The sequence below is a fragment of the Chrysoperla carnea genome, chromosome 1 (assembly GCF_905475395.1).
Source record: "Chrysoperla carnea chromosome 1, inChrCarn1.1, whole genome shotgun sequence".
Classification (NCBI taxonomy): domain Eukaryota; kingdom Metazoa; phylum Arthropoda; class Insecta; order Neuroptera; family Chrysopidae; genus Chrysoperla; species Chrysoperla carnea.
Genome location: NC_058337.1, coordinates 50,718,845 through 50,742,722, shown reverse-complemented (window position 1 = coordinate 50,742,722; position 23,878 = coordinate 50,718,845). Strand labels below are relative to the sequence as shown.

The window sequence follows — 23,878 nt, the reverse complement described above, 5'->3', positions numbered from 1 at the left end:
AGAGATGTGTCAATGATTGTCCACAAGGGAATCTATAAAAAAAACTTGAATATATCAGTAGGAAAAAAACAGCTTATAACTTATTTTATAGATGTCACTAATAGCGAACGCCATATTATTATCAAAATAAAAATTCAATAGACAATTTTTTCCAGTTTTTTTGTTTGTCTTTAGAGTTAGTTAGAGTCCAAAAAATGTCATTTAAGTCATCGAAACTGTTTTTTAAAGGTAACATAAACATATTTTATGAATGGTTTTGAATCCAAAGAGTTTATTTACATAGAAAACCCCAGGGATCTGCTAGTCTGGTAGTGGAGGCGGTATGATGAATGAGAGAGAAGACTGTCAGTGAGTTCCCCCGAGTCCCTGTCATAGTAATATGTCATTATAATATGATGCATAGAGATTTTGTGTCTGCTATTATATATTTTGTTTTGTACAAAGAGGTTGGATTTATACAGTTTTATAGTATTTTTTCCGAAAAATTAAAAAGTGCAGTTTTTCATATTCCCCAATATGTGGCCGCAGTTTATACTAAGTACACAATTTGTTTTTGCAGAAATATTGGTAGATGAAAGTGCACTTTTTATACCATGTATAAGAAATATACAAGGGAATACTAAGTTTAGTCCCAAGTTTGTAACGCTTAAAAATATTGATGCTATGAAGAAAATTTTGGTATAGACGTTCATAAAATCATCTAATTAGCCCATTTCCGGTTGTCTGTCTGTCTGTCGTCTGTCTGCCCGTCTGTCATCACGATTACTCAAAAACAAGATATATCAAGCTGAAATTTTTATAGCGTGCTGAGGGCGTAAAAAGTGTGGTCAAGTAACAAAAGCTTAAGTGTAAAAAATGTTCTTTATTAAAAAATAAACAACTTTTGTTGGAAACATTTTTTCGTAAACATCGCTGTTTACCCATGAGAACGCAAATTATGCGCAAATTGTATATTATGTATTATAGGGTATATCAGTTATATGTGTGCTACATGTATGTATGTATAATGTGACAGAGTAATCAACACTGTCTATACATGGTATTTCAACAATAAACTCAGTCAATTGTTTGTTTTCACTTGTTTTAAATAATAGTTAAACTCAATAAAACTTTTAGTTGATTTTATTAAAAATTTAAGCTGTTTATATTGTGTAAATAAAGTTTCTTTCGATGTTTCTACTTTTTGAATAACTTTTAATGTATTAAATAATATTCCAAAATCGTTTTTTAACTATTTACTAAATAGCAATACTGTAAGCAATATGTAGCCAATGCCATATAGATTAGACAAGGACACGGAGGAACTCACTGGCAGTCTTCTGTCTCATTCATCATATCGCAAGTTTTGGGCCCTGGCTTTCTATAGTTCTACAAACTCTTTGGTTATACAATGAATTGTCGAAACAGATGATGTCATGATTCATGGAGCATGATTCTGATGTGTTTTAATGTCACAATTTTTTCAAGCGAGTATATTTTTTGCAAAACACTTCTAAATGTAAATATTTAATTATATGAATCATTTTTTTCGTCCTTACAATCGATTCGATGGTCCTTCCATTTCTACCAAAATAATTTTTTGCGTATTTGGGTATTTAGATTGAATGAATTGGAATGTTTTTTGGTGAAAAATATTATTTAAAACAAGTGAAAACAAACAATTGACTGAGTAAATGGTTGAAATACCATGTATAGACAGTGTTGATTACTCTGTCACATTACACATGCATACATGCCACATATATAACTATACAGCCATTACATACATACTATACAATTTGCGCATAATTTTCGCTCTCACGGGTAAACAGTGGTGTTCACGAACGAAAAAATGTTTCAAACAAAAGTTCTTTAATTGTTTTTAAGGAACATTTTTTACATTTAAACTTTTGTTCTATCTCTAACGGTTTACAAGATGGGTCTTACGGACTCAAGACCCAATTGATCTGAGTTGCTCATTTACGAACTTGACCTCACTTTTTACACCCTCAGCACGCTATAAAAATTTCAGCTTGGTATCTTTTTTCGTTTTTGAGTGATCGTGATGACAGATGGACAAACAGACGACAGACAGACAGACAGACAACCGGAAATGGACTAATTAGGTGAGTCTACGAACACCCATACCAAAATTTTTTTCGTAGCATCAATATTTTTAAGCGTTACAAACTTGGGACTAAACGTAATATACTATGTATATTTCATATATACATGGTATAATATTTTTTTTTTTTTAATTTATATATCCTATGCTTGGTTTCTAACTCGCATTAGTTTGTTTTATATGTGGATTGTCCGTTAGCTTAACCACTCAGCCACAATAGAACGTAGAATAATTCACAAAATACACTATCAGATTTGTTTGTAGGTATGTATTTATTATTCTTTCATAGTGGGCATTTGTTAATGTTCCAGATTAGTTAACCTGGGTAAATTTTTTCACATTTATTACAGAACTCCAGAATTGTCACTATTCGATCACATTTATGGAGACACTTATTCTAGTATAAGTAGCTCTCTTAATTCACGTCTACAAAGTTTGACAACGATTACACCGGAACAGTGTTACAGGGATTATAATTTTTAATAGAAAGTTAAGGTCACATTAACGAGATAGAGTTTCGTTTATATTCGATTATCGTTTATAGTCGACTAATATTCCTATAGTTAAAATTTTATAATTTAGCTATCCACGCTAGCTGTATAAAATAGGTATATACTTAGTTTGCTTCGACCAGTATCTCAAAAACAAATATTCTCTGTGTGCATTTCCTCTACTAAGCAAACTGGGATGTGCACACTGACAAGAAATAATTTGATTCATTCATGGCAAATATTCTTTTTCTGTCCTCCATCAAACTCTGCAACTAGCGTTTAAGTTATTTTTTAATTAGTACTACTAAACGAGCTATAAGCCACAATATATAAAAATATATCAAATTTTATGTAGAAAAATCAATTGATTTTCTAATCAAATAACAAAATTTTAGCCTAAAAAAGTTTAAAATGTAACGCCTACATCCCAAAAACGGCGAGGACAGGTGAAAAAATCATTTAACAAAAATCATTTAAAAATATCAAATTTAAATGGTTTTGAGTCAAATATTTGATCAAAACCACACAATGATCGTTAATTTGGTCAATATCAAAATTTCATCAAAATAACGTTTTTTTGGAAACGGCGACTTTTACGGCAAAATGCCAGAGGTCAAAAAAGTCTTTTTTTCTATTTTCATGATTTTTCAACATAATTAGCGATTACGAACTTGTAAGCGCGCTCACGTGCGTAAATTTAAAGACTACACTATCTGACTTACTGACGTTTCTACACCCCTATAGATACGAACAGTTTGCGCCCGGTTCCGTAAAAATCGCAGGCGTACTTTTAAATTATGACCTTAAAAGTCTTATTTCTTGACCTACATTGAAACGTAAAGATATGTTGAAATATTCTATTTGAATTCTCGAACCGATTACAATAACTTTGCAAGACAAATTTTCATGTAGAGCTGTCAATTCTTATTCGGTTTTCAATAGAAATTTTACAATTTTTGCGATTCAAATAAAAATCTTAAAATTCAACTCAACATTTTTCCTTTCAGTTTTATGAATGGTACAAAATAGTGAAAATGACGTTAATACTGGATTTATAAAATGCATTTTTATACATTTATAAAGCATTGTTCTCTCTTTACAAATAAAAAAAAAATACTGACCATCATTCCATTAATGTGAAATGTAATTCCAGCAGGAGGCCGTGAAGGTGGTGATGTACAGTTAGCTCGTAAAATATCTCCAAGGGAGTAATGATCTCGTTCTACCATTAATATTGGCGGTGTTTCTGGTAATTCTGTAAATATAGAATTAAATTGTTATAAAAGAAACTCATAAATTATTATTTTTTCACTATCAAACTATCAATTAAAGTTTAGTGGAAAAAGTTTATGTTCTTTCGTACTATGCTTGTTTTATTACAATATTTTAACAATCATTTGAATTCATTAAATTTAAGTTCGTCTTCTAAACTAGTGAATAGTGGATTTTCATATACACTTTCGAATCCAAAGCAAAAAGCCTCTTTAGGCATATAAAAACTTATCTTGATGGGTATTACGACAGGTTGTGGTTCGGCTAATTGAATTCGGAAAATATTTGAATCGACATATTTCAGCTTAAAGTCAGTGTAAAATCCTTATAGTTAAAAAAATTTTGTTCCTTAGTCTTTTTCCCTATTTTATTGAGATATTTTAAAAATAAAAATTTATGTTTAAAACTTTAAAATGTGACTTTAGTTTTAAAGCACTGAATAATACGTCGAAAAAGACCATACACCTTTTATGTCGAAAAGTATTGATTAAATTAAGATATAGTATATTCAGATTCAATTTTTTAAAAAAAAAGCCGCTTTTTTAAATGAAACTTAAATGGTCTTTTATGGCAATTCGAAAACTTGTCAAAAAAGACTCTTTTTGAAACCTTTAATAAATGTAACTCGTCAAATTGGTATTTTTAACCTGAGTCATTGAAATAGTTTGATTTCTTTTTCCGCAAATTCATATTTTTGAATTTTAAAGACAATCGAAAATTTTACAACTTCAAACTTCTATAACTTAGTATAAAATGGACTAACACCGATCGTCTATATAACATGCATGCAAATTTATAGTTTCTAACTGCAATCAAAAATGTCACTATCATCTCGATAATCTGGAATTTCTCTGTTGTCTCGCCGTATTCAGGAGAAATTTTTACACGCCGTACTCAGGAGAAATTTTTACATATCGAAACCAACTTTTTCCCAAAAGTCAGGTTTGGACGCGAAAGTGGTAAAACATGTGTTATTTTACATTCGTTTGCTATTGTACTCATTTAAAACAATTAATTACCTTGACATTATCCACAAAAACTTTAATCAATAAGACATTTATTTGTATGAAATAAAATTTATGGGCAAATGGTAGTTTCATGTTGAAAAATTTTACTCGATTCTATTTACAATAAATAACATATTATCGTTAAAAAACGATAATAAGCATTCGTTATAATCGTTAACAACCAATGATAGCAGACATTCGTTATGATCGTTAATAACAAACGATAATAAGCATTCGTTATTATCGTTAATGACAAACAATAATATCCATTCGTTATTATTGTTTATTATAGATATTTGCAAAAGATAGAATAATTTTGCACTTTTTTGGTTTTAACTCATGATTCCAAATATAAGGAAGGATATTATCAAAATTGTAGTGTTAATAAGGGTTATTACCAAAATTTTACAATGAAAAAAAATTCGACTTGAATGAAGATTAGAAAGGTTCTAGCCAAAAATATAACTAAAATGAAAAAAAAAATTGTTTTCGGATCCAGAGAATATCTTCTTAGATTTTATGCTTAAAAAATAAAAACAGTCAATCCAAGTATTTTTACAATTAGTTTTTACTAGTATATAAGCGAATTGCTGAAGAAAATGTAGCTATTGAGTTTGCACTGACGGTGGATTTTGGAAAAATTTCTTCAAATATTCATCGATCTTACCTATTATATGTATGTACTTACCTAATTATTATATATATGTATCTATACGTTTATGTGTCTGTAAACTCTTTTGCGGTCGCAAACAAGTCCGACTTGAATAAAATTTGAAATCAAGAAGAGTTTTGGTATTTGAAAGGTCAAGTTCGTTAATAAGAAAAATCGACCGATAAACAAAGGGTGGGAGGGTCCGCAAAGTACAAAATTGCTTTGATTAAGCAATAAATACTCTTGTGATTTTTTTCTCTATACGCTTAATGTATTATTTTATCAATCTCTGAGAAAATTCGCTTAGCTAACGCAGCTTCTATGAATTTTTGTTCTGATTCCTGTGGATATTAATTTACACAGGTGCATTTTTTCGACTCTTTAAGTGGAATTGAAAATAAGGTGTTTAGTTTTATTTCTTTTTTATTCGGTTATGTCCCCATGATTAAAGAAAGTCAATTTTTTTTAAATGGAACTACTTGTAGCAGTTTCTAGTTTTTTGCCACACTTTTGAAACGAAACGTATTTTCCCTAGACCTCAATTTCCGGTATCTGATTTACGGTTTTTAAAGCTTAAAACAATGTGAATAGTAATGGTAAAAATTTCATGAAGAAGTCTCCGTAAAAAAAAATAAGTTCTATATTATCGTTCCTCCAAAACATGAGAGCGTAACAATTTTGTAAATAAATAATAAAATTTTTAGAATTATAAATTATTAAAAGTATTTGCATAAAAAAAGATTGAATAGTAATTTTCAGATAAATTTTTTCAAATATAACAATAAAATCAATTCAAATTTAAAGAATCCTTTCGCAGGTGAAACGTTTCAAGCTTGTACCAAGTGTACGTAATATTATTATATTAAAAATATGAAATATATAAAGGACATTCATTAATTACGTAAGGATCCTAAGCGAGGAGAGAGATAAAACTCTCTGCATACTCTTATCATGGAGAGGGGAGGTGTTTTGGCTAAGAGTGAAATACTTAACTGAATGATGCTCAGAGTTTCTAGCTTGATGCCAAAATTTATTTACTTAACAAAGTAATTTTTGTAATATAAATTATATTTTGAAATACGTGTAACCACTGTAAGAAAGGGGTTTTTCTGATTGTTTTTTCTTTAACTGCTATATTGAAAAAACTTAAAATAATTTATTCTAAATTTTATTGTCCATAAATGGAAACTGTACCACGCCTCCAAAAATTCAAGAATATTCTCATATTTTAGTGGCAAACCAAGAAAATTTTTATTGTCAAACTTATAATATAAAACCTCACAAACAACGTATTTTGTTCTTGTTCTTAATTATGATAAAACTGGCAATTACTACGTGAAACACCGCGTCACTATACTGTAAATATACCTACGCTACGATATGATGCAGTGATGTCTAACATACTGAGATTACCATCTTGTTAAGTGTTTATTTAAATACCATCTATCTATTTCCTTGTGATGCTCGTAAAAGATGTCACATGTAAAATGTAAAATGCTGTCTTAAAATAAAAAGAATGTCACTAATAAAACTGAAATTTAATTATGAATTAAATTTAATAATAATAATATAAAAAACAAAATTTTTTATTAAATTTTAAAATAAATCTAAAAATTTTTTAAATAAATAATGAAATTATTTCGTAAAAAACAACTAAATATGCTTTTGTATAATTTGTCCTGAACTTTTTTATTACAATGTTAAAAGCCGTGGTATTAAAATATTTGTTGTTTAATATACTTTATAATTCTTTGATGTTTATTTATTAGGCCAAGAGATAGCAAAAAAATCAGATGATTCTCTTTCAAATTAATATTATTAGTATAAAATTTTTAACATGAATAATAGGTTTGAAGAAAAGTGTACTACACGTGGGTGGAACAGCCTTTGTCTTATCAAGCCAATTCTCTTCTACGCTAACTTTGAATTAATCTACCTCTATCTATACATAGTATAAAACAAGTGAAAACAAACAATTGACTGAGTTAATTGTTGAAATACCATGTATAGACTGTGTTGATTACTCTATCACATTACACATATAACTAACTATACATGTCACACATACATAACTGATAATCCCATATTAATACATACTATAAAATTTGCATCTAATGTGTGCCCTCGTGAGTAAACAGTGATGTTTACAAAAGTATGTTTCAAACAAAAGTTGTTTATTTTTAGATGAGAAGGAACATGTTTTACATTTAAACTTTTGTTCTATCTCTAACGGTTTACAAGGTGGATCCTACGGACCCAAGACCCAAATGACCTATGTTGCTCATTTACGAACTCGACCTCACTCTTTACGTCCTGAGTGCGCTGAAAGAATTTCAGCTTGATATCATTTTTCGTTTTTGAGTTACCGTGTTGACAGATGGACGGACGGACGGACGGACAACCGAAAATGGACTAATTAGATGATTCTATGAACAGCTTTACATTTTTAAGCATTACAAACTTGGGACAAAACTTAATATACTATGTATATTTCATATACACATGGCATAACAAAGTCGGTTCAAGTAGCATGTATAATACATGCATAATATAGTAGAGTAAGGGATTGAAATGGATGTGCTTCAAAAACATCGATTAAACTCTAATGTTGATAAGATATGCAACCAGCTTCGAGGACTGTTTTTATCTAATTTTAACCTTGGGGGGGGGGGGGTTGAAAGTTGGAGCGAGAAAGTGGGGATGAATAATCGAATATTTTCAAATATACCCGAGTGGGGTATCAAACAAAAGAGCATGACGTGTACATTTCAAAACTTCTACGCAAGGGTCTATGGGGGGGATAGGGGATGTTTCTCAGCAAAGCGGGTTGTTCACAGCTAGTCTGTAATAATAGTCGTATTGAAAGTAAAACACCGAGATTAAAACAAGACTCTTAGCCCAATGTCGGACGCTCAATGAGAGTGATGGGCTTTTTATTTGCTAGCTTGTTTTAGTTTGTCAAAAGAGAGGTATCCCGCCAATATCAAGATTACAATTGCCTTCTGTTAATATTTTTTTATCAAAATATTGTAAATAAAATCAAGTTTCGAGATTGAGAAAATCGAAGGTAAAAGGAACAAGGTATTTACAACAATTGAAAAGCCAAGAAAAATTAAATATGTTAATGTTATGTTGATAGATAAAGAAAAAATAAAAATATGTATTCTCTAAAGATAGAATGCTCAAGTACTTCTTAATCTACTGACATATCGAAAGTAGAAAGTAACAAATGTTAATACTTTGATGTAAATCAAATTTTGTTTCGAGCTCTTAGTCTATATTTAAAGTTCTATATACATATTAATGTAATATGTAAATCTGATCTCCATACATAGGGTTAATCGCAGTATGCAAGTATGCAATAACGTTTTATACGCAAATGTGCGGAGATTCCAGTTTTTTCGCAGTTTGATAAAGAGGGATCAAATAATTTATACATTTTCAATCTGATATATATTATAATTGTGAAAGTTTGGATAGATGGATGGATAGATGTACGGATGGATGTATGGATATTTGTTACTCAATCACGCCAGAACGGCTGAATGGATTTGGATGAAATTTGGAACATAAATCGTTTAAAACCTGGATTAACACATAGGATGATACTCTTTAATGCCCTGAAAGGGATTTCAGGAAAGTTTATATTTATTTTAAACCTTTGGGGGGTGGAAAGGTGGAGCGAGAAAGTGGAGATGAATAATCGAATATTTTCAAATATACCCAAGTCTGATATCAAATGAAAGGGCATGATGTGTACATTAAAAAATTGTAAGTTACTTTAAAATTAATTCTTCCGTATAAAAGCTTTTTAAAAACTCTTTTGTCCTAAACTTCTTTTGGGTTCTGCACCAAAATAATAAAATTGATCAAATTGTTATGTGAACAAATGTAGGATAATTGAAAGCATACGGTATGAAGCTTATAACACAATAATCTTTGTATTTAAAATTGAAAGTTGAAAAAAAGGATATCAATGCAATATTTTCGAATTTTCGATGTTTTTTATAGCATTGTATTTAAAAATGATTTCATATAAATGATTACAGAAAAACAAAAAATATGGCTCATTTACACCGCTATGCCATAAATCACACCAAGCAATTAAATTTTGTGGGTGTTGGATTCATTACATACATTTGGGTTTTCCTCATTTCAAAAGCAGCATTTAACCGAAAATGAGCTTCATCAATCAACAAAAATACTTTTTTTTAAATAAAATAATGGCTTCAATATTAGCTTGCTAACTTTGAAATGAAGAAAACAAAACCTCATGGCCTTTATGAATTTCTTTCAGATCCACAAAAATTAACAGTTTAGTCAATAAGTTAGGTTTCAGAACTGTAATCTAAAGAGCTGTATCAAAAAATCATATATGATATCTTGTACCGTTTTGTTTTTATTTCAAGCTAACTCTTATTTGATCATCCTTTATAATCAGAATATAAATACTAGTCTATCATTTTCATGAACAAAGTAGTTCTATATTTTAATTAGAGACAAAAAATTTTTCAATATATTATACATTGAAAATATTTTACATTCAAAAAATAAATTTTTTTAAATTTTCATCATGCAATTATTCTAAATATAATATGCGTTTGATAAAAAATAAATGAAAACTCATTAATTTACATACAGTTGTTAAACCTTTGTACTGTCACTGTGGATACACGGCAAAAAGCACATGAATGTTGCACTTTTGGGTGCAGTTCTTCTTGGATCTATAAAAAATTTTTAATAAAAAATACTTTTTAAGGGAAAAGCTTTTATTGTACTAAAAAGTAAAAAATAATTTTATCTATAAGTCACTCATACCCGACTATTTTTAAAAGCTTGAGGTGGTAAATTTAAAATATCAAAAATGAATCGCAACGCCTTATCTACTCCACATGCCTATTTACTTTTCGATTCATCCTTGATATTAAGCGCCTCAAGCTTTTACTAATAGTCGGGTATGAGTGACTTATAGATAAAATTATTTTCTACTTTTTAGTACAATAAAAGCTTTTCTCTTAAAAAGTATTTTTTATTAAAATTTTTGATTTAAGGTAGTACCAGCATGAAATCACTTTTCGACAGATTTGGCCGAATTTTTTTTCTCGGGTTTATAATAGCTTTATTTATGAATTCATAAAATTTCATAATTTTTGACCGTTTAGATCGCGAGATATTTAAAGACAAAGTTCGCGATTTTGAGGGTCATGTCCCATTTAAAGCATGTAAAATGTCCGGTCTCTCCAACTATTTTTTATGATATTATTATATATTGAAGAAAAAGTAGAAAAAAATGTTTATACAATACAATTCTAAAAAAAAAATTTAGAAATTAATTTTCACTTTCGAGATATTAATTTTGACGTAAATTGATCGAAATTGGGACGTTGGCATAATTATTTCCCATTTTAAACGGTCAAAATTTCTGAAACTTTGGGAATTAATAGAAAGCAATATTAAATTCTTAAATTTAATTTTTCGTTAAATTCTGTCGAAAAAAAAATTGTACCATTGCTTTAACATAGAAACTGCAAATACCATGCTGGAACTACGTTAAGACTAAAAAAATGTATTTATATAAAATATGGTGGAAGCGATGGGAAAATCAAACTTAATGTGCATGCAAAATTTCAGCTCAATCGGTTGAATATATCTACTTCAAAATTGAGCTCGAAGAATCCACCGTAACATCCTTACAAACATTGCAAGTTAAATAAAAGCTTTTAATAAAAGCATTTACATCTGATGTTTTGATCTGATTTTTTTCGGCGGAAATAGATATTTTTATTGTTTTCAAATAAACTTAAACAGTACAAATTTAACATAAAGTTCGAGTTTAAAAAAAAAAAACTTAATACAGTCTCAACCGATAAATTTTCGGGTTTCAATATTCGGAATTTCGATTTTTTTTTTTTTAAACTTAAAAAAACCGAAAAATGATATGCGAGATACAAATTCTGCAGATTTCGACCACAGAGAGACCATTTCTTAGTCGAATTGAGCCATAATTTGGAATAGGTGCGCAATTGTTCTGTTTTTGTTACAATCAGGTTCTAATCGAGTGTACAAAGTAGTATGTTGGCATGATTTTAACTCGGAACCCGGGACAGGTCTCGCAAAGTAGGTGTTGCTTTCTTTTATTTTTCGAAAATTGGTGATTTTTTTCGACTCACCACGTCCGAAATATGCGGAAATGATGTATCAATTTCCGGTGACAAAAAATTGGGTCACATCGGATGAATTTTCAGTTTTTTAAAGCAATATGCAATGTTTCGGAACTGTAATCTAAAGTGATGTATCAAAATCCTACTTCCAGGATTAATATACTCAAAGCAGTGAATACTGAAAAAATGCAGTTGAAGCAAAGTAATTTATAAAAAATTAGTTTGATCTGAGTATAATGATCACACAGAGTATGTTAGTTTAAGTAATACTTTTCGAAAATGCTTCTTGAACCAGTACGGTCTTAAACCGATCATCACTTCAGATGGGCATCCTAATATTTTTTTAAATCTCGATTTTCTTAATTTAATTTATTAAATGTAAATTTGAATGTACTATAGCATACAAATTATGAAATTATTCTTATTTTGAATTTACAATGAATGTTGTTTGAATTATTTTGAATGCGTTATTACGCATTAAAATTATTTTTGTAAGAAGAAAAAGAAAATAAAGGGCTCTTGAGTTATAAAGTAAACAAATGACACGTGTAAAAGTAAAAAGAAAATTTATTAAAGTTTATTATTTTTATTATTTCTGTGTGTTTTATCTTTTATTAAAAACGTCATGACAACCAGATAGATTATTTAATATTTCCTGATTATTAATATCTTAAATCCTTTGGTAACTTGACAATAAAAACCTAGGTTAGACATTAGTTTAGTCTTTTACTATAAGAGTTTCTTTAACGCCACGAGTTTTGTTTTTTGCAGTTGATCCACAAATTGTGCACTTAAGTGTAGTTTTCCTACATTTTCAGGCCAAAACCAAAATATAGTGAACCACAAACGCAAAAAATCGGAAATTTTTCGTAGAATTCAATGCACTATTTTTTACAAACTGACACTAGGGGTTCGCATAGTAGAAATTTCTAGACTTATTATGATTTAGGTTTGCATAGTAAATGTCAGCCAAAGTTGACCAAAGACTTTAAGATTAATTTAGTTTTAAAAAAAGGATTTGTATCCAAAAATTTTGTTCGAGGCCGATTGAGGTCTACGAAAACGACCTATGGATTTCGGCGTATTTTTTATAACTTTGATGTGGGCATAATCACGGAGCTAACACAAAAGTCGAACATGGCCAACCCGTAGAATTCCTATATATTAAACCAAGAGTTAATTCGAGGTTAGACCTAAAACCTCGTAAACTGCTATGATCATTACCCCGAGAGAACGGTACATAATATAACATATCAGATATTTAAATTTGAGTTTGTATAACACAATTGGCTCATTCAATGGGTGAATTCACAGTTTTGTACACGATATTGCCAGTGAAATGTTCTATAATTTCCAATATTCTAAGGGTTTGAAAATATTTTTTCAGGCGACACTTTAGATGTAAGTAATCAACGACTGGTATTCTACCCAGGAATACTATAAGAACATTAATCGAAGATATTTTACAATGGCATTTTGTAATGGTTAAAATATTTCAAATTAAACAAAGGTGACTTTCTACACACAAAATGTTCGCTCTCTAGAGATAAACAAAATATATATAACGAGTAAAAACAATAGAAGTGATCCCTGAAAACGGAAATTTCATTATAATCTATAGCTTATAACCAATTAACTATTATTTTTTATGACTGTACTGTTGTTATACATTAAAATTGTCAGATTATACAAAAACCAATAACGTACTAACAAACACTATAATGAATATGATGTACTAACAACAATGTATAATAATTATATAACACCCAATAATGAATTGAACAGAGATAGTGAAAAATATATAGGTATTTGGGTCGAAGTCAAATTGTAGAATTTAGTATATTATAAAAAGGCTCGTCATTTTATGAAACAGATCCATTTCATGAAATAAAATTGTACACATCTGGGAAAGGTAAAAACGCCCGTGCTCATATTTATCATGAAATTAAACTTTTTACATTTATTTCAAATTTTTGTGTACTTTATAAGTTAAAGTTAGTTATTCATATATGATATTAGAAGGTATTATATAATGATCTGCCTAAGAAAAAAATGTAATTTTTTTGCCAAACTATTGGAGATATGTAAGGTGGAAATATTTTTGGTTTCTATTGATTTTCCCAAATTTTAAGAACTTCAATATTGCTGAAAAGGGATCGTTTTACTGACCCTGTATAATTAGGAGCGTAAAATAATCCCATTGCAGTTTTTACCAAAAATTTCACATCAAATATTAATTTCATTATTAAAGAAGATTTAGTTATATCTGTAGTATTTGAATAATTTGCTGCATCTCTCAAAAACGGTTAATGAAAGAGCAAAACTTTAAATAGCAAAAAAATTTCTGATAAAATAATCTACAACTACTATTTGTAAAATTTGTCTACTGTGGCAAGCTGTGAAGAATTTCAACTGGCTGTGTAAAGTTTTTCGACGCCTGCAGCTCCACAAGACCAACACATGTTACTCTGATTGTTTCAGCGTACCATAACCAATCTTCATTATTGACCATTTCTTCAGATGCACCCTGCATAACTTAACCGAGGAGCAATGACTTTAACTTTTTATTTATTATTATTTTATATAAGTTACACAAAATTATAATTAAATCTTGCAAACTATACTTAGTGTAGTTATTCTTGTAGTGTTTTCTTATACTTAGTGTAGTGTGACGCCAAATAACTCAGGTGTAGGTACTCGTTTATTTATTATAATTTTATTAGCCAACTATGATTTTTATTATTACAAACAAAAATATTAGGTTGATCACGATTTTACAACATTAATTATAGAACTTTTTTTATTAAAGAAGAAACTTTAGTAGGGATAGAAATTAACCAATCAAATTAAACTATAAAAAAAACTATCGGTACTTAGTTATTGATATAAATACCCCGATACTGGAAATATAATTTTCTTAATATACAATTTTATTTTGAGTATCGTGGTATTTATTTAAATAACTATGCCTCAACTCAAAGTCCACAAACATTCATCCTTATAATGACACGTAGCTATCGTTACTCGATCAACTACACAGGTCGAATTGGTTGGGTAAGCAAAACTATTGCTCGGTAAACCGTAATTGTTTGGCATACATTCGATATAAGTAATTCTGTAAACCTTACAACCAGATTATCTCAAAAATAGTTTTCTTAAAATAGCGACCAAAATGGATCGACTTGAAAATTATCGATTGCAAATTTTAGTCCACCTTGGTTGGGTGTGTTATTTTGTTGAAAATAACAAATTTCCTTGAACATAAGGGTTTTGAATTTGGAAAAACAAACTTTCTATGCACAGTTTTGGAAGTATTTTAACTTAATCGATTCGTTTAAAAAATTGGCAGACTTAAATTATTAACATCTATTTTGATGCGAGTAAGTTAATTTATTAAATAAGGAAACGATATATCGACAAAGAATTGAATGTGTAATGAATAATAATACTATTCTGCGTTCAGTTCGTCAAATAAACGTCATTATTTAATGAAATTTCTAGACTTACTATGATATGGCTCATTTTACAATGCATGACATAGCGTACATACATGATATTATGTTGTGTTAATAACGTTTAAATTTCAATATAGAACAAAAGAGTTAAATTTCAACATTTTAAAAAATGGGTTGTAAAAAAATATAGTATGAATATAAACTTGTACAAACACAACTTAGCTTATGATATATTATAAGTTGTATGACAAGTATGTCTAACGAAGCTCTATTTAACTTAATTTTTAAATTTTGAAAAAGGGTGTGGCGTAAATAGTAATTAGCATCCTTCGAATTATTCGCATATGAAACATTATCGCGTCACACCTAAATTGCTGAATTTATTAAATTTGTGGGCACAAACAATTTTTTCAGAATTTTTTTGCATTATTTTTTTTTAGAATTTATTGAAATAAGCATTTACAACTCTTATTTGTTGAGTGTATAATTACTGATGATTTACATTATTGATGATTTTTATTGGTTTATTACTAATTAGCAATTATTTATTACCTATTGTTTTTTGTTATTATTCATATTATCCATTATGCATTCATTATTAACAAACATTATTGTTATTATGATAACATTATTTAATTAACGATGATTCTAAAAAGTACATTTTTACTAAATGTATATGTTGAATTTTTACACAATGATGTTAAATAAATCTGAAAGTCTGTGTCGAGCGTTAAAATTCGTTTGAATGGTCATTAAATTAATACAAAAAAAGAAGGATCTCTCGGTTTTTTTTTTATGAAAAGAAATATTTTCTTATTTACCCCGATTATACAATGGCGAGGGTTATGTGTTTGACCCATATTTATGAATGTTCATCTGTTCCCACCTAACCTACTTATCCTAAATTGAGAAATGAAGTATCGCTAGAAGACTCCTGATCGCCCGCTCGTTATAGGTGGCTTCACATAAAATTAAATATGGCGCCCACTAGAGGACATAAAGTTATGATCGAAAAACCAATTTTGTTAAATTTGATACCAAACAAATTAAAGGGCGTAATTAGCACTTTTCAAAAATTTATATATTGTTATACTTATAATCGCGAAACTATAACCGCAAAATATTTCAAAGTGTATATAATTTTGTGAGTTTTCACCTAGCTTCTAAGCAACTTATTATAATTTCACAAATGAGGTATCGTTAGAAGCGTCTTGATCGATCGCTGGCTACGTGGCGTCACATTAAATTGAATATGACACCCTCTAGAGGACATAAAATCACGAACTAAAAACTAATTATAATTTAACAATACCGTGTTAGGTACAAAGGACGTATTTAGCACTTTTCGAATATATATTGTCATACTTTATCACAAACCTATAACACCAAAATAGTCCAAATAAAATAAAAATTGGAAAACTAAAACCTCGACTCTCTTACAAAATCTTGCTCTTAAAAGTATGAAAATGTCAATACAGTCGGGGGACCCTCAATGTAGTCGGGAGTTTAAAAAGTTTTTCACAGGACGGAAAAGAAGTCCCCGACTGTATTGGCGATTTTACTGATCTTAACAATAATTTCAGATGAAAATATTTTCTTGTTTTCATACTTTTAAGATTTTGTAAGAGAGTCGGGGTTTTAGTTTCGAACTTTATTTTATTTAGACTCATTTAAAACAGAATGTACCTATCTCTTGGGACTTTTCCGCGATGAAAGTTGATAAAAATTTAAAAAAATAAACTTTTTGTATAGTTCTATCATTTTGACTTTTAATAAAGTTAAGTTTAGATTTTGGAAACTTACATCTACAGCAATTCGAGTATAGTCACGGTTGGTTTTTTGAAGTGTAAGCAAATTATATTTGGATTAATGTTAATAAATCTTTTGTCTATTTAGTGACTTTTTCTAGATTTATATTTATATTTTTCTCCAAAACTAAGACTTAAACACAACCACAATAGATTTATACTGACATTGAGATGAAGTTGTTGATTAAAACAATTAAACTGAAATTCAAATGTCAAACTACATTAAAAGTTAACAGACATATCTAAAACATCTACAATATATATGGTGCTTTCCTTAGCTATCTCTAGAAACGCACTCAGAAAGCCGCTTGGAAAACCTAAACTGCATTCCGTGAAATTCTAAAGAAATTCGAACGGATTATTCTTTAAACGCAAGATAAAAGTAATTAGTTTTATGAAAGATAATTAATAGCTCAAATTGAAAAATTATCCAAAGAATAATGGCTTCTCCTTTTTCCTTGACACCTTTTGCTGGAACTACAATTTATGACTTAACTGTTCCACCCGGGCAGCCACGTTAACTCAAACAAAGATAGGATATCTCTTAGAATAAAAAAAAGCTAATTAAAACAGAAAATATATTCTTTTAGGGCAAAAGGAATATGTCAATGCCGACACAAGTTAAATTAAAGAGGGTGAAAACTTCTTCCTCAGTGTGAATTTAATAAACAAAGATTTTAATGTTCCTTATACGGTATGTATATAACTAGTTATGACTTTAAAGTTATTATAACATCGAAATTAACTATGGGAATCATGTAATTAACTTTAATAATACACTTGAGTTAAAACCCCAATCGGTATCAATGTCTATTAATTTTATAACCCAAAATGAGGAAAACACGTGTAAACACTTTTATCTCAGAACAGATATCAATATTATCCAGTGTTATAGTAGGTACCTACCCAAAAATATTTATTTCACAAGGAATACATAAATACATCCCGTTCTAAACATAAGTGATCAAAGGATAAAATTAACGTAAATGAACTTAAAAACAAACATATTAAATTAATACGAGATAGTGATTAATAATAAACAAGATAGTTTTACTTCAATAGAGAGGGAAATTTTACGTCCTTATATAACTAGATTTTTCCAAAACATAATTTTTTTTGATAAACAAAGAGTTAATTTATGAATAAATGTGAGTTTTTGTACAAAGCTGGACTTCAGATTAAATTGTGCCCAAAATTGATCATTGGTACGAATTATCAGAACAACAACTCTAAATTTTACGTATCTCTTTAAATTAAGATAATTTCTTATAAGCTTGTGGTTCACACTATACTTAACTATAAGTCTTATTGCCAGAAATAAAAATCAAAGCTTTGTGCGTTAAGGAAACTTGGAAGTAAATAAAGGACATACTAACGTCTGATAGTAAAAGGCAATCATTTTTTCTAAACTACTAGTGCTTGCAATTATTATGTATTTGAAATATACCAAGGTAAACTAAATTTAGTCCCAAGTTTGTAATGCTTAAAAATATTGATGCTATGAACAAAATTTTGGTATTGGTGTTCCTAAAAACACCTATTTAGTCCATTTCCGGTTGTCTGGCTGTCTGTCTGTCGGTCGTCTGTCTATCGTCTGCCTGTCGTCTGTCTGTCGTCTGTCTGTCGTCTGTCTGTCGTCTGTCTGTCGTCTGTTTGTCGTCTGTCAGTCGTCTGTCTGTCCGTCTGTCATCACGATTACTCAAAACGGAAAGAGATATCAAGTTGATATAGCGTGCTTAGAACATAAAAAGTGAAGTCGAGTTCATAAATGAGCAACATAAGTCAATTGGGTCTTGGGTCCGTAGGACCCATCTTGTAAACCGTTAGAGAAATATATAAAAAAATTAACAACTTTTGTTTTAAACATTTTTTCGTAAACATCACTGTTTACCCGTGAGAGCGCAAATTGTATACTATGTATTATATGGGTATATCAGTTATATGTGTGTGACATGTATGTATGTGTAATGTGATAGAGTAATCAACACTGTCTATACATGGTATTTCAACAATTAACTCAGTCAATTGTTTGTTTTCACTTGTTTTATCAATCATTTAAAAAAATTGTCTATATCACAGATGAAGACTTAGTTAAGAGTTTAAATAGCAAGAATTTAAACTAATTTAGTTATGTTTCGCAGCTTGCATTAAAGCAAAATCCAATTCAAATAAATACATAAAAAAATAATTGTTTAAATGTTCATATAAAAAGTTAAATTTTCAAATGTGAAAACGTATCACTTGAGCTAAGTCAACCTATACAATAATATATCACGAAATTGAATTCAACAACATGATGAGCTGTAAGGAGCTCACGGTATGGAAATCCAGCATTCATCAAAATTGAAAAACCTCGAATTACCCGCGTAATTTGCAATTTATTATCAAGTAAAGTAATTTTATTAAGTTTTTTTTATTTTATTTAATATTTTCATCACATAACCTATGATCTAATTACATTCTCACGTTCAGACGTAAGCCTTGAAACTAAAGTTACGCCTTTACGTTTTTCATTGTGAGTTCACTCATACAGAGCAGTATCAAACATAATAATTTTGTTATTAACCAGAATTACAAAGATGAATCGCGATGATTTATATAAGTATTCTCCATGTCAATGATCACGATAAAACTAAAAAACTTTTGATTACCTGTCTAACACGAAACCTAATTAATGAATGGAAACATTAGCGATATATATTTAATTAAAATGTTATGTTTATGTTATTATTGAAATACATTTTATATTCTAATTATTATTTACTACGCAAAATGTTTATATAGAAACTATATATATAATTTTAAAATTATTTTTAAACTGTATTATTACTTTTAAAAATACGCTAACATTCTATTTCACAAACTTTTACAAAACCCTTTAAAAACACGGTTCTTGTATGCCATCCCAAAGGAACCATGCATTTTCCCAGGAAAAAAATTAGAATATGATAGTTTCTGACCTTTAAACTACTACTGAAACTATACATTTTACCAAGATAAAATAGCCCATGTGGTATTCTAGACTATAATCTATGTCTGTGCCAAATTTCATCCAAATTTGATCATCCGTTCGGGCGTGATTGAGTAAAAACTATGCATCCATCCATCCAAACTTTCACGATTATATATAATATCAGATTATATATCAGATTAAAAAATCAGGAGAGAAGGAAGGCTAACTTTATATTAAAATTGATTTAAAATTTACTCAACTACACATCTAAGAAATGCCAAGTTTGATATAATTGAGGTTCTCAGCATCGATTTGTCAAGTCTTGGATTTCCAGCTGTAAAGTCAAGGTTAAGGAACTAAGTTTTAAGCAAGTACATGCAAAATATACTGCCTAATATGTTTAAATCAATAAAACTTACAGAAGATGTAATTATCAAGACGTACTGTCTGTACAAATATCGGATTTTTAAGGAGGCGATTTATGTGTATATTAAATGTAAAGCGGCACAAAAAACAAAATTACAATATTTGATTTGAGCCCAAGTTTAAAAAAAAGCGGGATACGGGACTTGAGCCACTATCGGATACCTAATCGAGCAACGATGTTACCATTTCTTCCATGCTAATACAAAGCTGAAGTAGTCTTGGTATCTATCCAATGTCATTTGAATCCAATAGACCTTTTCATTTCAATTACGATTCAGTATTGTTTCGGACAGTCAGTAATAAATTGGACAAATATATTTCTTATTCATTTTATCACATTAGTTTTTTGTCTGTCCGAAACAGAAGGTCTATGTGTTTAAAATGAAAAGGTCTATTATAAACAATCACCAAACAAGCAAGTGACACTTTTGGCTCGGTTTTCAAAGAATACTAGAAACAAGCATATTTCTTGCTCCATTTACCTCTTAAAGTAGCCCTTGAATGACATATAAAAAATGAATATTCAATCCATGCTGAAAACTTTCTACGATCGCATTATTTTTAATTGTCTGCATCTGAATTTGTAACGGACACACCTTTCTGTTAGTTTTATGTAAGTAATTAATAGTATGTATGGCCTACCATTTTATGATATGTCATATGCATTTACCATAACAACGTAATTTGTACAAATTAATTATTTCGTTTATACTTCAGACTACAGAGAATTTTTTTCTGCATTAAATTACAGGAGTTATTTTTTTATTTAAATAGGTTCAGTATCATGTACTGAATGTAAATCCTTACAAAAATAGGCGGGGGAAAGGCCTCCATTTTAAGGAAAACCGTTTTAGGCTATATCTCCATAACCGTGCACTTTAGACTAAAAATGGTAATAACTTTTATTGTAGATAATTAAACTACCTACCTTTTTTGTAAACTTTTTTTTTGTATTACCGTTAATGACTTATACGACTATGACGATATACTTATTGACTATTTGACCGATATGTCTTCTAATATTTGTTTAAACAAGAAAATGATAATAACTTAACTTTTAAATCTACAAATTTCCTAAAACATTTACTTTAAACTTTTTTTTTCAAAAATTAATATTTATTTATAAACGGTTAGTGATACCAAAAATAAATTAGTTTACAAAAAAGGTAGTTAAATTAAATTATCTACAATAAAGGTTATTAACATCTTTGGTCTAAAGTACACGGTTATGGAGATATAGCTTAAAACGGTTTTCCTAAAAATGGAGGTACTTCCCCCGCCTATTTTTGTAAAGATTTTGTGCATTTACATTCAGTACGTGATACTGAACCTTTTTAAATAATAAAATAACTCCTGTAATTTAGTACATTATGGACAAGAGTAACTAGCTTCTATATAACCTATCGTATTAATAAATTATTTCTTTGATGATTCATTTATTATTTCAAAGATTTTCAAAATTTCAGAAGAAAATTCATCTAGCAAATTGCTATAAGTTTTATAAGATAAATTTCCACAGAAATATTTAAGAGACGAAAAATAAGGAATTCGGTGTAATATTTCAGAAAAAGTACATCAAATAAATAAAGGAAAAATATGTGATCATTTACAAACCCCAAATATTCAAAATTAAAAAAGAATGAATTTTAAAATAGTAAAGAAAAAGGATCACTCACCAATCACTGTTAATTCAGCTGAAGCAGTTTGCGCAGAGAAGAAAGGAGAATCTGTTGTAACTTCACAACTAAAATTTCCCGATAAGGAAAATGATACATCACTTAATACAACTTGTGTAGAATTTGAAAGTGTGTCCTAGAAAATAATGTATATTTCAACAAATTGACGGATATAGTAGTTAAAAATCACTTACATCAACGTGTATGCCATTTAATTTGAACAATTTAATTGTTGGTATTTCACTGGGACTATATCGATAAAATTCATATGTCCCACGATACCAATTAACTGAATATAATGGTGCATTTTCTAAGTCATATCGACATAACAGTGCAACACTGCCTCCACGTTCCACTGCTGGGGGTAACACAACTAGTTGTACATCTCGAAGGCACCAACATTCTGAAATGAAGAGAGAGCAAATATTAAATAGGTTTCTGCTTCTTCTGAGAGTAATACAGTTCACTTGTGTCAATGAATAACAACTTTGAGTTTACAAAATAAGTTTTGTTCATGAAATTTTAAACTTAATCGTCCAATTCAAGAAATCCGTTGGAATAAGTAGGATTTTGTGACTCAAATCACTCGAGTAAATTAATTACGTCACTTGAATGGTACTCGTGACAATTAGGAATAATTGATGGTGAGAAGGAAATTAATAGAAAATTGTTACCAGTTCCATATCTAATAGTAGGAATAATATGAAAAGTAACTTCTCAATATTTTAACTAATATCTTATATAATAAGAAAATAATGGTTTTTGTGCTTAAAAAATCTAAGTGAAGATTTTTCACCTGGTTTACCTTTATTCGGATGCAAGAAATGACCTATGAAAAGTTCGTTGCAAAATCCTGTGCGAAAAAATAATTATTCAGGATCACAGATTGCGAAAGTAGGTTTTTTTCAAATAACTCGTGAACTATTAAGTAATAATAATTTTTAGCAATTTATTTCATACTAGTGTGATACCCACCTCCTTCGCTGGGTTAAAGAGTAAAGAATGATAAAGACCACCGTGTTATAGGCTCCACCTCTCTTGCTGTCACTTTTCCCCTTTTTATAACATTCGAAGTAATGATAGAAATTGTTTTACACAGGTAAAATATATGTACGGTTTTCTATTTTTTTCAATGTAAAATGTAAAGTCATAATTCATTGAGTATATCAGAATAGATGGCTAATGACAGTTTTAACAGAAATCTGTAATTTATGGTAATTTTTTAATTTTTTTTTTAAATATATCTTTATAAATTGTAGCTCATGTGTTATTCTGATGTATGAGCTCTATTTTTGATAAAACTCATTCAAATCTATTCTTTAGTTTTTGTGTGAAAGCGTAACAAACAAACAAACAAACATCCTTACTTTCAGTTTTAAAATATATGGGGATTATATGAAATAAATTACAAAAAACATTAAAAACATTATTTACTTGTGTCACCGAATCTATTCGGTCGCGTCGTGTTGATACGGTAACTTGAGTGTAAGCAAATTCAAGTCATATTCGTTGTCATTCGAGAACGAGTTAGAGAAATTCACTCAAGTCATTTGAGTAAAAACCTAGTACTCGAGACTCCAGTCATACTTAGAATACTTTTAGCAGTGAAACTTATTTACCTGTATTAATTTACTTTTCTTGTCAATTTTTGAAGAGAGAGTTTTTTCCAAAAATAATTCTTTCACTTTAAATAAAAGAAATGAAGGCAACAACAAAATAATGTCAGAAGCAAGTCGCCCAATAAAATTATATAAACGTTGTTTAAAAACAATTGTTAAAATAATGTGGTTTAATTATTTTCTCAATATAAATGCAGAAAATAGCTTTTTGACAAATAAATTTTCCAGTGGAAAATTGTTTATTATTATTTTAA

The 23,878-nt window shown here is 29.1% G+C and overlaps 1 protein-coding gene across 1 annotated transcript in view; it reads right to left on the bottom strand.

Annotated features, from left to right (window-relative positions):
• LOC123305587 overlaps positions 1-23,878 on the bottom strand; it is a 159,941-nt gene that overhangs the window by 52,294 nt on the left and 83,769 nt on the right. The window contains exons 2-4 of the mRNA XM_044887361.1: positions 22,200-22,408; positions 22,006-22,141; positions 3,717-3,850 (exon numbers count right to left, since the gene is read on the bottom strand). Of these exons, the coding sequence (XP_044743296.1) occupies positions 3,717-3,850; positions 22,006-22,141; positions 22,200-22,408 (479 nt within the window). The remainder of the gene's footprint in view (positions 1-3,716; positions 3,851-22,005; positions 22,142-22,199; positions 22,409-23,878) is intronic.